This window comes from Marmota monax, unplaced genomic scaffold (assembly GCF_021218885.2).
Source record: "Marmota monax isolate L192 unplaced genomic scaffold, Marmota_monax_Labrador192_F-V1.1 WCK01_AAM20220418_F8-fsc00259, whole genome shotgun sequence".
NCBI lineage: Eukaryota > Metazoa > Chordata > Mammalia > Rodentia > Sciuridae > Marmota > Marmota monax.
Window position 1 is genome coordinate 143,903 of NW_026694482.1, and position 15,730 is coordinate 159,632.

Sequence of the window (15,730 nt, forward strand, 5' to 3'; positions counted from 1 at the left end):
AATTAACGTACAGAAGATAAAGACCAGAAATTGGTTTAGGCTATCACTCTAAGAACAGTCACGCTCTTTCCAACTCTGTATGGCTTCTCCATCTTTTACTGTTGGTCAATACCACAGGCTTTGCTAATTAACCTATTAAATGATAAATAAATTTTCATTTTGGAAAGTAGTGGTTAACTAGTAACCATAGTAGTTACCGAATGGCACAAAAGATGAGACAGGTTCTTAGTAGTGAAATCACCTGGGCTCTAAATAAGTGGATTGCCTGAAACATTTTCCAGAATAGGGTGAAGAATCTCACAACACACAAGCTTAGACTGTTTCTCAAACCATCTACACTGACAGACCAGGGCTGTTACTTCCAACCTTTTGTAAACTAATATTTGCGTAAAATACAGTAAGAATGAATGACGAGACGCTGTAGCAGTGTTCAACTGCCAAAAAGTTCTAAGATTCCTGCTCTCAATTTCTGTCCATGTCACAAACCAGCAATCCACCATTAGTGACATGACACTGGTCCACGGTACACACATGGGGCAGCACTGGCCTCAACCATTAAGGGTGTAAGCCACTCTCACCTCACTGGGCAGAGAATTCTGGCTGCTGAGGCCAGGTGGTCCACAGCGACACAGTCCATGACTCATCTGGCTCACGAGAGCCTCACAACCACCCAACAACTCTAGGAATTGTATGTGAGAAAACTTGGCTTAGGCTGATTTGCAGCCATCAGTGCCTGATAGACAAAAGTGATCCCGATCCACAATTTTATATCTCTGAGTGACAATAAAGTCTAAATTATTTTTAGAAAATGTTTTATCTTGAGAAGTTGCCTTAGACAAAGGTGTCACAAACAGTTGTCCCTGGGACAGTACTGAGGCTGAATGTCCTGCCATCACATGAGCAGACTTACAACAGACCCGTGGTTCATGTGAGAACAGCTAAGCAACCGTCTGGAGTGAACAGAAACACGGGGAGCTCTTTGCTCTGGACTCCACATTAAGACGGAAGGCAGGTGTTATTAACCAATGAGTGTCTGACGTACTAAGTCGCACAGTCCTCTCCAAATAAGAGGTCCCAAACAAAAGGGGAAGTGTCACCCCAGGATAACTTCAAGCGCAGCATCACATATACTCAAACTACCATAGGATCCCTCGCCACCTCCACTTTTTAAAGAACATTTGTATTTAAATACCTCGAAAGAAGTTCTTCCACAGAATGTGAACTTCTGAAGATTGTAATTTGGGATTACCATAAAAAGACAGTACTAGGGGTTCCTGTTTTCCACAAGGGTGCTGACAGAAGTGGACCAAGGGCCAGCAGAAGCAGCCTGTTTTACTGTGTGGCTGCCACCGAATCACAGGGAGGCGCAGAAACGAGACATTGAATGTCTAACAGCTCTTCAATCCAGAGCTCTAGGTGGTGCTGCTGGTTCCCTGGCCAAGATAGATGTGTGGGGACCTAAAAGCACGTTCCCAAATGCAGAATGAGATCAGGTGGTCGGGCAGCTGCAGGCTGCCCTGTGTTTACAGAGGCAAGTTTCAATATTGGGTCCCTGTTAGTTACCTGTTGGCCTGGGAAGTGCTCATCTCTGTAGGTGCCCCAGTGCCTAACATGGTAGCTGGTAATGTTGTAGGCACCTGGTAGCTATATTTTCAAAGGTACTATAAAACACATCTGTTAATAACTCTTATGTATTTTAATCATTAGAACCAAAAAATTAACAAAGTGTTATTAACAGTAATATTTAAACAATTTCATTTACATGGAATAAACCTGTATTCTGTTCTTTCACCCTATTCAAACATTTAGAAAGAGCCTGTATATCCAGGACTAGAACAGAGATGCCTAAATTCTACACATTTCAAAAAGAACGTGTAAACATTTGAGTTAGAATGTTCCCACAGCTAAGATGATATGAGGGGAGAGCACAGATGCTCTTCAAATGATACTGAAGTATGTATTCTCAAGGAAAATTGAATTCCTCTGAAAAGTCCCCATACACCATTATTCCCCATGTCCCATCATCTCACTAACAGCAAACAAGCAGACAGACAAGATGAATTTGAATAGAGAAAGTAAGTATCACAAGGCGGGCAGGACTTTCTAAGGTGTGCTGAACCCAGGGGAGGATTTCAAATCTCCCAACTAAGGATAATCTGGTAAGGGTATCTAAAAAATGACAGAACTTAACAACTACTCAGCAGCACCCAACTCTTGACTTTGGAAGATGAAAATTGCCAAGGGATTATCAAAAAAAAAAAGATGACTTTAACAATGATAGAAAAAGTAAAACATAGATTTCCCAATGTCCACCTTTTTATTTTTGTCCCCTGCACCGACCCTTACCCTTGTCTCACACTCCATTCCCACTGCTAGAAAAAATAAAGAAAGCACACTAGTAGGGCCTCTGACAAAAATTGAGATTCTCAACCTCATCTCACTTCTTCCACGAGGCACAAGTTGATTCCTAATTATGTGGACCACAGCACTTGGTTGATATTTTGTTTTTTTAAGTCTACACAAATATCTACACATACCCTACCCTGTTACGCTTCAGAACGCTTCAGAACGATGACCACACCCTGCTAACTTAATAAGAATGAAACATTCCTGCATGAATCTTCAAGTTTCCTATCTCCATTGCAGAAACTCGATTATTTCTACCAAGTATTTAATTAGAATCCAACATGTTTAGATATAGCTTCCGGTTCATAGAAAATACATAGGATAGAAAGACAGCTGACCCTCACCACCAAATCAAGAAGGATAGAAGCAGGTAAGGCAGGAAGGAAGTGAGGGGGGGAGAAAGCTGACAAATCCAGATAGGGACAGTGACAGAGAACCAGCCCTGTCTTATCAGTGTCATCAAAGATCTAAACTGAAATGCTCCCCTTCACTTGGCCTGGAATCATGAAAGCACTGATCTGCTGTCTGAAGACCCTTTTGTAAAAACAAACTGACAACTTGTTGTGCTTCCTCTCATTCTGAATTCCCATCTCTGTGGAGCAGGAACACAGCCCTTCCCACCAGGGCCGACTCCTCCTCCTGGGCCCTGGATCCCACATAAACTATTCCTCCTGCAGGGCACCCCTGAGCCTTGTCCACCTGCTCCCCAACAAGCTCAGACTGAGGGTGGGAGGCAGGCAGGCTTTCTATTCTCTAAAGACCACCTCTGTTATTCCATGGTGGAATTCCTCTAAACTTGGATTTCTCACTTTCTCAGTCTACAACACCCTTCATGTCCTGAGGCAAGGCAGTCAACTCTGACTACTGGGGGACTCAGCAGGACTCCTGCCTCCTGCTCCCACCCAGACACTCACGAGCCACCCTGTGTGCTCACTGGGCTCCCACAGAAGCCTCTTTCTGGCCTTGCCATCCTACCGCCAACTTTTCTTTTGAATTGCCAAACCCACTATTGTAAACTCCACCGGAGTACAATCTATATGCTTCCACCCCCAAACTACCCTCTGGCCCTCCTTCCTTCCCTGCTGGGTGACCACGATGGCTGCTAAGCGCTCTTCCTGCACCTCTCTCCCCCTACAGCAGCCCACCTTACAGACTGGTGCAGGATGATTCTCCTGATGCCTGTCTGATCATGGCTGCCACCTGCCCCAGCTACAGTGGCTCCCCCATCCTCTATGGCTTCACGCTGGGGCACCTAGATTATCTACATAAAAAATACTTTTCTCAATTTTCCTCTGTATGCTGGGAACTCCAGATAAGAGGAAAAAAATCATACTTCTCATATAATAATTGAGAAAACTCACATATTCTACTTCCATGCCTTTATTTTTTCTCTCTTCCTATATTTTCTCTTCAAACCTCAGCAATAAGCAGGACAATGGGCCTCCAAAGATGTCCACCTTCTAACTTCTAGAAGTTGCGTAGCAAAGGGGAATTTCAGATGCACATGGGATTAAGTTGCCAACGGGCTGACATGAAAACCAATGATCCGGGATGATTCCAGTGGTCCAAGGAAGCCACTGAAAGTAGAAGAGCTAGAGGGAACATGGAACAGCCACCAAGGGAGGAGAGTGCTGTGGCCCTAAGAGCAAAGCAGAGAGCCCGGAGCAATGCGGGCAGCCTGTTGGTGCTGGAAAGCAAGGAAACCTGTTCTTCCCAGAGCTTCCCAACGGAGTCCTGCCAACCCGATTTCACCAAGAACTATGCTGGACTTCTGTCCTCAAAGAACATGCAATAAGAAATTGGTGTTAAGCCACCAAGTTTGTGCTAATTTATTACAGCAGCCATCAACATAGAATACAGCTCTATAAGCAATTACCAAAGCTCCACGGATCTTTTAGGAACCATTTGAGAGGTCATTAAAATACAAAGATTATTCTGTTCCCACAAGAGCCCTGTCTGCTGACTATACTAACAGGACTCCAGGTTCCTGAGAACTCTCAATCCCTTCTGGGAGCATTAGTAGGTAAGTCCATATTTGTCACTTCCTTGCTAACACAGCTGTGAAGCCACTTAACCTCTGTACCTTACCTTCCTCGTCTACAAAAGAAAATCTTTTAAGGTGTTGTGAGGATTAAGTACAGGAAGCAATATATACAGTCAACATAGCAAACAAATAGAAACAGATCAATGAAAAAAATTAAGGAAGAATATGAAGCAAAAAAGATGTTATTTTAAAATTAAAAGGGCCCATATAATTGTTTTCTGTATCTTTCTTTATGCTAGGAATAATTTGAAAACAAGACTAGCAAACCTATTATACATACTATGATCACATAAGCAGTCTCTCCAGCCCATCCACATGTTCAACTTCTGCGTGAAGACAGTAACTAATATTCCTTTTATAGTTTCCACTTAGAAATAGAGTGGAGCATCACAGCTCTGTGCAGTCTAATGGTAGCTTCACAATTCACCAATGCATGTAATAAAAGTTGCCTGCAAATGGGATGCTCTTCTTAAATGAAAAATTTGTATGAAATAGCTATCTCACTATTGAAGAGTGTTAGGATTGTGGTAATAAGAATAATTTTTTTAACCTTTATTTTTATGTGGTGCTGAGGATCAAACCCAGTGCCCTGCATGTGCTAGGTGAGCAGTCTACTGCTAAGCCACAACCCCAGTCCCTAAGGATAATTTTCTATTGAAAAATTAACTATGCTTATAACAATTTTAAAGTACTTAAAAGCTAGTGTTTATAAAAAAATAAAAAGGACAGAGCTCCACTGGCAGCAAAAAAAGAAAACTAGAAAGTCAAGATGCTGTGTACAAGTATTCGTGAGGCTGCTTGCATGCATAAGCATGTGAGTGGGTGGCAATTAATGTGAGAGGAGGAGGAGCAGTCATCAGCTTAGCATCCCAATTCAAGACTACGTGCATCGAGGTCTCTCAATATCCAGGTATGTCTGCTAATGGGCCAATTGTAAAGGGCCAATTCTACATTCTAATATGAGGTACTAGGAGAATATGAGAGGGACAGCAAATTCGCAGTGAGCTCTAAACAGTTTTTTTAGAATACAGTTCCATTTGTAGAAAATACTAAATCCACAAGGAAAATTGAAAGAGTTTATGTGAAAAATTTTAATCTAATGCTATTTAAATGGTTAGCCTGAAGCAATTTTTTTTAATTTGAAATTTTAAACATTTTAAAAAATAAATTTTTATTTTTTTATTTTAGTGTCTAGCAACAGAAAATAATGGCCTTAAAACATTTATTCAAAAAATATTTACTAAGAACTAAATTTGTACTAGAAACTGAACTTGGAGGTAAGAAGGTGAAAATAACTGGAGTACTGCCAGCACCCAAGAGTAAATGATGCGGTCCAAGGGCCATGTCTGCTAAGCAGGAAAGGCTCTGGTGCACAACGGTAGAGAGCGAGTTACCCAGTCGTGGAGCAGGTCCAGCCATCCAGAGACAGTGGACATGACTGAGCACTGAAGGATCATGGGAAAGGACAGCCAAGCGCACAAAGCCTTCAGAGTACAGAAAGGCCTAGAATGAAGACAGAGAAGGCCTGGATGGGACACTGTCAGGGTCCTCAGGGTGACCAACCATGGGGAGCAACGTGTGCAGACAAAATGAAGAAGCACAGGGGTTCTAGAAAACAGATAAGGTAGGCACGTCATAGGCTCAAAGCAGGAGCAAAGCTGTCTTCAAGACACCACACATATCCTGGTCAATAGGGGCTGACAGACGGTGACATGGTAACACAGATAAAGGAATGTCTGCCCAAAAGGGAATTGATGTACAAAAAAAAAAGATGACTCAAAAACATTGTGACTTGGCCCTCTAGGCACTGTTGGGAGAAAGCATGCTTAGGCAGCAAACTTCAAAGAACGACTTCCAAATACTTGAAAGAATTACAAACGTCAAGAGTTACTGTCCAATGGGCAAAGCAATCCACACTATGAAGAAAATTTAGTATAATCCCTTTCAAGTTCTATAGCTCAACCAATCCTTCAGTAATCAGCATTTAGGAGGGCCACACTGGGTACACTGTCCTGTGGTAACAGAGCCATCAGAGGTCCCTGTCCTCATGGGGCACCACACCAGTGAAGAGCAATGATAAAACATAAATGAACATACGTGTATTTTTTATAGGGTGATGAAAGTTAGAGAGGAAAATGGGGCAAATACGGGGAAAGCGAACAGGAACACGGCAATCTTAAATAGGAAACTCAGGAGCTGTAACAGGCACCACTATGTCCGGCGAAAGGGAACAGAAACCCCTGTGCGGGAGTGTGGCTGCAGCCAGGGGAGAGTGCCAGGCGCGCGGCCAGGAGATACCTTGCTTCTCACTGTTCACTCTGGTTAGTCTCTGGTTTCCCAGCTCCTGAACTCTGGGTTTCTGATCCTCAGCGCTAAAGGCCAGAGGCTGGGCTACAACCAATCCCCCAGGCCAATTGGGCGCCACCCCACGGGGCTTGGAACTGAAGACCAGATGACTCCTTCAGCCTTCTCTGGCCTTTGCCAACAGAGTGAAGGATGAACCACGTTGCAGTGAGACTGGAGAGAGATGAGCCGAGGAACCCAGCTGTCGCAGAACAGGAGACAGGGGAGGACGCTCAGCCCACCTGTCCTCAGGGGAAAGGAGGGGGAAAGGGGCCCAAGGCCAGGAGGCAAGTGGCAGTCAGGAGACAGCAGGCCAGCTTAATCCCTGGGGAACACGGGCGCTCCCAGCATTTCCCAGAACAGAAGCCCCAGGTCTCCTCGGACTTTCAGAGAAAGTCTAGCTCTTTCAAGAAAGAAACCAAAATTAAATCAATGCAAATAGAACCAAGAATTAGTAGATAGAGAAAGTTATAATCAAGAAGGATTTTAGACAAAGGTGTGGAAATTAAAAATATACTTGATAATCATAATCATGTGGCTATTTTTTTCCAGTATAAAAGAATGACATTTTAAAATAGGCATCAGGTCTTGGGATGCAGCTTAGCGCTAGAGCACTTACCAAGAGTGGGCAGGACCCTGGGCTCCACCCCAGCACTACTAAAGTAACCTAACAAAATAAGCCCTTCAAATAACTAATAATCAAAGCCTGTGTTTTAGGCACATTTACCATGATCCATTGAACAAGTAAGCAAAGCCGATGGGTCATTAGCTCTTCCAGAGAATGTTCTTTTTACAAAAGATTTTAACCAAGGACATAGCTAGAAAATGAAACCTATATTTACTACCAAAAATGAAAAGAATATCAAAGACATAAAATCCTACTGAAAACGTGTGATCTGCAGACAGAAAACATTTTAGAAGAATCTTATATCCACAACTTTTGAACTTTTGTGATTTTTCTTTCCCAAGAAAATGTTCAACTACTTTTCAACATCACATGTCCAGGAAAAAAAAAAAAAAAAAAAAAAGGTGAGCATACAGAATACTGAATATTTTATGAGTAAGATTGAGAGATGCTTACCCGGTATTGATGGAAATTATTTCTATTAGTGGATTCTTCCTGATCTTGGGCAAATCCAACCGAGCTCCCCCCAGCCGCTTTCCATTATCCTTCTTCTGGCCCAGAAGTCGCACAGAGTGGCCTTCAAATCAAGAACATAAGTACACATCAGTGAGTCACACAACTCCACTTTAATTTTCCGCTTTCAACAAATGTGCTAACGTTTGCATTTAGTTTTGTCTTTTATGAGGAAAAAGAAAAAAGCACCCTAGAGAAGGTGTGGTCATTTGAACCTAGGAAAAAAGTGTCAGAAGAAAAACAGCTGTGTTCTAGGTCCGCAGTTAAAAGTATTTTGCTTACGCTAAGTTGCATACTTATGCTGTATACTTGAGAAACAGAAAGAGGCATGTCCTCGGAATAGAGTCCCACAGGTATGAATGCTCTATTAAAAAAACAAAATCAGAAGCCCCTCAAAGCAAACAGAAAATCAAAGCTAAGATAAAATTGCATTTTATGGTACGATATTTTAAAACACAACTTTTTAAACTTATTTTTATAAAATGTCACATAAGGGGCTGGGGATGTGGCTCAAGCGGCAGCGCGCTCGCCTGGCATGCGTGCGGCCCGGGTTCAATCCTCAGCACCACATAAACAAAGATGTTGTGTCTGCCGAAAATTAAAAAATAAATAAAATAGTTAAAAAAAAAAAAGTCACATAAGATAATCAGACTAATACTAAGAGCCATTATAATTTCATTACTTTTTAAATACTAATATAACTTAAGGCTTATACAAAAGACAGTACTAAGAATTTGCATACTCCTTTCACATTCTTCATTTATCTTACCAGATTTGTCATTTGGTTTTTTTATGTACAGTACTATTTTCTACAACTTTATTGAGCTTATGCTGTATCCTATAAGATTTACCCAGTGTGAGCATACAATTCAATGATTGTAAGTGAATTTATACAGTTTTGCAATCAACACAATTACCCAACTTTAGACCATTTCTATCACCTCTCAAAATAGTCCCATACCAAATACAGCACATTTTGCTGACTCACTGACCAGATGATGGATATTTGGATTGTTTCAAAGAATGGCCGTTACAATAATGTCTCTATGGACATGTTTCATTTCTCTTGCACATATTCCTAAAACTGTCGAGTGGTGAATCTATGTTTACCTTTTTAAGAATGATGTTTTTCACAGTGGTGATACGATTTTGTATGCCCACCTTCATCAGGAGATTTGTAAATATTTTCCCCCAGTCTGTGGCTTAAAGCTTCATTTTCATGATGGTAGCTTCTATTTAAAAGTAAATGCTTTTTTGGGCTGGGGATGTGGCTCAAGCGGTAGCGCGCTCGCCTGGCATGCGTGCAGCCCGGGTTCGATCCTTAGCACCAAATACAAACAAAGATGTTGTGTCCGCCGAAAACTAAAAAATAAATATTAAAAAAATTCTCTCTCAAAAAAAATAAATAAATAAAAGTAAATGCTTTTTCAATGTCCAATTGTTCCATTTTTCCTTCCATGGCTCATGGATTTGGTGTCATATCTAAGAACTCATAGATCTGCCTATCCCAAGGACGTGAAGATTCTGTGTTTTCTTCTTATGTGCTTATGTTGAGGTCTAGGATCTACTTTGCCTCTTCTCTGTACAACAGGGGCCCGAGATCACTTCTCAGTCAGCTGAGAGCTGTTTCTCTTCCTGCTTCCTCTTTTATGGAATTGCTATCACACTTTACGTACATAGTTGCACAAAGCTAAAAACAGCGCTATAATTTTCATTTTAAAAGAGAAAAAAAACCATAAAATACATACTTGTAGGAGTATACTAACCCACCTGTATACCATTTCTAACACTTTCTATTGTTTCTTGAAATTCATGTGATACCACTTCCTTTCTGCCTAAAGAATTTTCTAGTATCTTCTAAATCAAGTCATTTAGCAACAATCATTCTTTGAGAATATATTTTCCTTCATTTGTGAAAGATAATTTTCACTAATTCATTACTAATTGCCAGATTTTTCTTTGAACATGCCACATTCCTTTGACATTTTTGGCTTCTGATGTCAACTATTAATCTCATTGTTGTTTCCCTGATAAGTGTTACTACTTCTCCTATCCTTTCAAAATTTTCACTTTGCCTTTCAACAGTTTGCTGATGGTGAGTCCAGGCAGAGATCTCTGATTTTTCCATATGCAAGTGAGTTAGATTTTTTGATCCACAAAGTTTTTCCTTAGGTTTACGATGTTTTCAACCAGTAGGTTTTTGTTTTAGTTTTTGTACTCTTCTCTGTCCTGGTCCTCTGCGGCTCCCATGACATTGTGTTAGTGTGCTGGATGTGGCCACAGAGGTCTCTGAGGTTGTCTACTCAAGGTTCTCCAGAAGGACAGAACTGAGAGGATTCAGAGAGGGATGAGAAGGGATTGACTAGGGAGTCAGCTCACTTGATTGTGGAGGCCAAGAGTTCCCACGATGGGCCATCTGCAAGTCAGAGAATAGGAAAGCCAGGAGCGTGGCTCAGTCCAAGCACAGAGCCTCAGAACCCAGGAAGTGGATGGTGCAAATCTGCAGTCAAGGCTGAGGCTAACAGCCCTGGAGGCAACTGGTACCAGTCTCAGAGATCAAAGGCTAAAGAATCTGAAGTTCTGAAGTCCAAAGCCAAGAGGAAACAAGTATTCCAGCTCTTGAAAAGAGAATAAGAATGCACCCTTCCTCCACAATTTTGTCCAGGGGTCTCCAGGTGACTGGATACTCCCCACCCACCCTGAGGGCAAATCTTCACCACCCAGTCCACCAACCCCCAAGGCCATCCCCTCAGGAAGCAAATCACAGACACCCCCAGGGCATCCCCATCAAATCAAAACCTCACAGCTTCCCTTTCAGCAGAGGGAGAAGGCTCAGTGCCTGTCACAGCATTGACAGTAAAGATGCTTCACCAGATAGCTGAGTACACCTTCATCCAGTCAGGGTGACATCTAAAGTCAGCAGTGAGAGAGGTCCTGCTCATTTTAGTTCTGCTCTTCAGACAGGATCATTTCTCTAGTCACTCTCCAACGTGACTGGTAATTATCCGTAAGCCACCTAGAAACCTGCAGCGGGGCCCCGACGAAGGCTTCCATCTATTTCTGCGCTTTTCAACTCCAGATTCTCCACATGTTCCTCTTCATAATTTCTATTTTCAAGTCACTATCACAATCCTTTCCTTGCATTTTTCCACTATGTTTTCCCTTACTCTCTGGAATCCTTGTCTTCTAAATCCAACACTGTTGGTCACTGAGGAAAAAGGATGGACTATTCTTCATCAGGAACATGGTTACAATTGATTTCTTTAAATGAAGTCTGAAGACTTGACCTCTTAGATTACATATCATAGCAAGTCAAAACTCACATCGCCCCCCAAGGATAGTTGATTCGTGGAGACTAAATCTACGAAGCTCTCTCTCTCCACAATGAATGGTTGCTGATATCCCTGTTTAATGTTTTTCGAGAATGTACTGACAGTGTTTTGTGAAGTCAAAGACTGATCATACACGTTCTTAAACACTTTGAGCAAGGCAGATAACTACTCTCTACCAATGGCTCTGAGTGACCCAGTGGGGGCATTTCACGTTAGGGCCATTTTCCAGTTGGCCCCATCTTGTCTTTTCTCCTGGGCACCCTTGGGTCCTCTGGATGTGCAGGCGGGCTCCATCAGGCAGACAAGGGTGGGTAGCTTGGGCTCACTCCAGTTTCTGCTCTGTTCATGTAGACGCTCCAGTCAACTGAAAGTACGTGGAGAGCTTCTCAAACTTCCTATCACTGTTTCATGTACAAGAATTCCCTGTTAAATCCAGGCTAGTTCGCCTGTCCATGCTTTGTATATCAAATGCCAGCAATCTAGGTCCAGTAGAGCTGCAGACCTTCCCTATTACTTGCCACCAAAATCTCCACCATAACTGACAGTTCCCCAAATCAACTGAGCCATCTCAGTAGCAGCAATAAAGCTACTCACTTTCACAGCCCGCTACCCCCTGGTTGAACGAACTTGTCCATCAGCTGAGAAAACAGGAGCAGCCCCGGCACAACACCACAGACTTACACTGTTTTTTAAAGAGACTTCAGTTGTCATCATGAATACATTTCTCAATTTGTTGAATGCTTTTAGTCAAGTTCAAAAATAAGGCATAATTTGCTTTTGACCATTTGTACCTTTATTGTGACTTTTGGGGGGTAATTTGTTGAGCTCCCAATGCAATCATGCCAAAGGCAAATCAAAGGCAACCTTTATAAGGCAATCATTTAAAATAACTGCAGATGCATAATTAGTGCAGACATAAGATTCTAAGCAATTATATACACGTCTCATCACCCCTCATTTCAGAAAGACATATTGCTTAAACATCTCCTGAACAGACAGCTTCTCACAACCAGAAGTAATAAAACCATCAGTCACAGCCTTTTTGCAGTAATCACTTTAATAAGAAACATTAAGGAATCCACTCATTCTGGAAAGTTTTACTTTGACACAAGAACACAGCTAGAGTCAAGCAAGTGTTTGGCAAACCAAATTCCAGAGATTTTCAAGAAAAGTTGAACTCTTCAATCAAAAGTCCAGCGGTTGGGCAGGTGAACAAGACTGGCATGGCTATACCACAATTTTCTGAGAGATGCCCAAGGTGCGGTCATGGCTGTGCAAAGGCATGTTATGTTCATAGTAGGATGAGACAAATTTCATTATATTTCTGCTGAGACTCCAGTAATATACAGCCTGCACTAATAACATTTGATAAATTATTCATCTTCACTATCTACATGCAAGTAAAGGAACATATCTCTGCCTGATGATAAAATGAGTTATTTTCCAATCCAATGATTCATTAGAGAGCAGCAGACCTAACAATGAGTCTCAGGCTTTTTTTTTTTTCTCTTTTAAATTGAAAAATACAGTACCCTAAAGACAAAGTAGGAAATCATATAAAAGTTGCTTGTCATATCTGGCCAAAGACAAAAGGAAGGAATTTCATCCATATAACAATCATTTTTTTAAAAAATGGAATAATGAAACAAAACTTCTGTGATCTCCCACCTCTTTCAGAAATCCTATTTCATATGAAATTCCTGGTTCAATTTAATTCCTTAAAACCAGAAACCACAGAAGAACATATTGTGAACATCATCTAAGCCATGTGCAAGCTATCAATCCTGGAGCCACCTAAACAAACCACCTTGACAGATGAGGAATAAAACTGAAGCAATGTCTTAAAGCATGCATCTCTTTAGGAAGAAAAGGAGAAGAAACAAGGGCTCAGGGCCAGAAGCACACTGAGGGATTCAGAATTCGGGTAAAAAGGAGTGTGGGAGCAAACGGATCTCAAAACAGACATGCGATGCACTTCACGTTATTACCGCCAGACACCCACACCCCGCTGTCTGACCCCTTCTCGTAGCCAGCGAGGCCCAGAGCTGAGATGGAGAAAGGATGGCAGCTCAGCAAGCACCGACTGCTGTGAATGTCACCACCCCTCTGGCTGAGGAAAGGGACAGGAAATAAAGAGTGAAATATCCCTTGACATCATTTCCATTCCACATGAGGAGAACCTGGAGGAGGAAGTGCTAGTGGGAAGAGAGGGAGGAAGGGTGTTCAGTGTGACAAACTGACACTGAGAACACGAGAACAGGAGGAGGTGGAAGTGACAGAAATGGAGACACTCAATTCCCATAGCAGGATGAGCACCATGGCTGCTGGTACACAGATGGAAACGCTCTGACGCTGCATCTTTGAGATCTTTTATCTCATCCATTTTAAACGTAAATTCATGTCTCTTCTCATCTAAATAATGGTAGTTCAGTGCTTTTAAAAACCAAGTTTAATAAACACCTAATTTGTAACTTGCATCACATAAAATCCAACTCTGATGAAACTAAGTTTATTTTAAACCTCAAAAGCCTTCAGCAGGTATTTATAAATCGGATACAAAGCCCCGATTCCATGCTGATTTGTACATCTGACCTAATCCACCAAAGAATGTCACTGAAGCATTTTATCAACTGAAATTATCATTTACTGAAAATCTCTGTACCAAAACTCTAGTTGTTCCTATAATTCCCTGTTGTGTCCACGTTCCTGAACTCATAATGCTGAGAACCCTACATGAAGTGTACCCAGGCACTGGGTGTTACTTGCAGTCATCGCCATGTGCCAGTCGAATCGAGGTTTGATGTTGTCCGTAAACCTCTGAGAGCAGAGATCCTTCCTGAACCCCACAGAGCCGGCCGCACTGCACATTGTTAGTGCAGAGGGAACCCACCCCATGTGCACCGCGGAGCAGCCTGCTGTCACCCAGGAAGCCAGAAAGCCGGGCCTGGAGCATGCGTGCACCAGCTAAAGGTCAGAAATATGCTTAACCACGACCCTTGTGCTTAGTGACTGCGTGATGGCCTCTGCACACACACTCACTGCTCTGGATCCCCCAAGCTCCAGGGGGTGGTGGAGATTGGCCCCAGGCTGCACTACTGGGCATAGAAACACCAGCCTTCTCCTCTGGCAGTATGGGATCCTGCTGATTTTTTCCCATTTACTTTTTTTCCCTTCCTCAAGAATCTCTAAAATGGCCAGCCTCTCCTCCAGGACTTTGTTTAATCTGCCTAATTGTGAAGGCCATTCACTGCTCCCTTCATGTGACCACCCACCTCACCACCAGAAAGCGCTCCTGCCAGGCCATCTTGGTCTCTTGCCAACGGCACTCACTGCACAGATTCCGCCCTGTAGGGTACATACCCAGAAGACCCAGCTGAACTCTAAGCTCTGGGTCAGCCTGTTGGAAAACGTCCCAGTAAAGCAACCCAACACGATGCTGGGGGCAGAGGGCAGGAGTAGACTGGCAGAAAATTCAGGCGAAAAGAGTAATTAACACACTGAGGACATCCACTCTCATGTAAATTTGGTCAACTGGACTACCATTTGAGATTACCAGATGAGAGTGATCAATTTAATCTGTATTCTTAACCACACATTCAGCATTGTCACTGGACATATCTTTCCAATTTCAAAGAAAAGCAAAAGTTGTTCTCCAACTACTCCATTCAATAGAGGTCCTCACTTCCAGTACTTCTTGGGGGAAAAAAACATTTTCTGATTCCATGCAAAAGTGAAAACCTCCCTTGAAGTATTTAACATCTTTAAAGAAGAAAAATGAAACAAAAAGTTGGGCTGAATGGAAGCAGCAGGTTTGTCACAGGTCTGGGTTTCAAAACTTCACACATATTGACGTCAGAATTGACTCAAAAACATCTTCCCGATTCAAGCCCCAATTCTTAGCTATTAAGATTAGACAGCTTCTCCTTCAGCCAGTAGAAAAGCTTTAAACGTTAGCTACAACAGCATCTAGAAAAAGATTTTAAAATGAGAAAAGAACAATAAAAATAAACTGTCCAAAGAGACTAAAGTCCAAGTGCAAATCAATGCAAGCGAAGAGAGGCCACTCACAATGGGACTCACATCATCTCTGCTGTCTCCAGAGCCAGGCTGAGGACAATGAACCCAACAGCTCACCTACAGGCAGGTGGGCTGGGAGGAGGGCAAGGTAAGGTCACAGTACAGCTTATACCTCTAGAAACATGAGGATCAGTATCCAAACTCCTACTGCACATAAAAAAGCACCCACACTGATACAAAAATGTGAAATCTGCCTATGAACAAGGACATGGAAAGAGGAAAGCATTTGTTGGAATGGAAGGTTCTTAAGCATTTTTCCTTCCATTGGCTTGTTACAGCTGGTATAAGTTATTTGTAAACAAAAGTCATATAATAAACAATCACATAAGCAAATGCCCTCAGACTAAAGAGGATGCCTTCCAGAGGCAAATTACAATGAGCAGTTAGCTT

General features: G+C 42.2%; 1 protein-coding gene across 8 annotated transcripts in view; it reads right to left on the reverse strand.

Moving 5' to 3' along the window:
- Positions 1-15,730, reverse strand: part of LOC124075612 (threonylcarbamoyladenosine tRNA methylthiotransferase) — a gene marked incomplete at its 3' end in the record, with an annotated part of 342,895 nt that overhangs the window by 137,955 nt on the left and 189,210 nt on the right. For all 8 annotated transcript variants that reach the window (XM_046419132.2, XM_046419129.2, XM_046419133.2 and 5 more), the window contains 1 exon segment: positions 7,875-7,995. In XM_046419132.2, the coding sequence (XP_046275088.1) occupies positions 7,875-7,995 (121 nt within the window).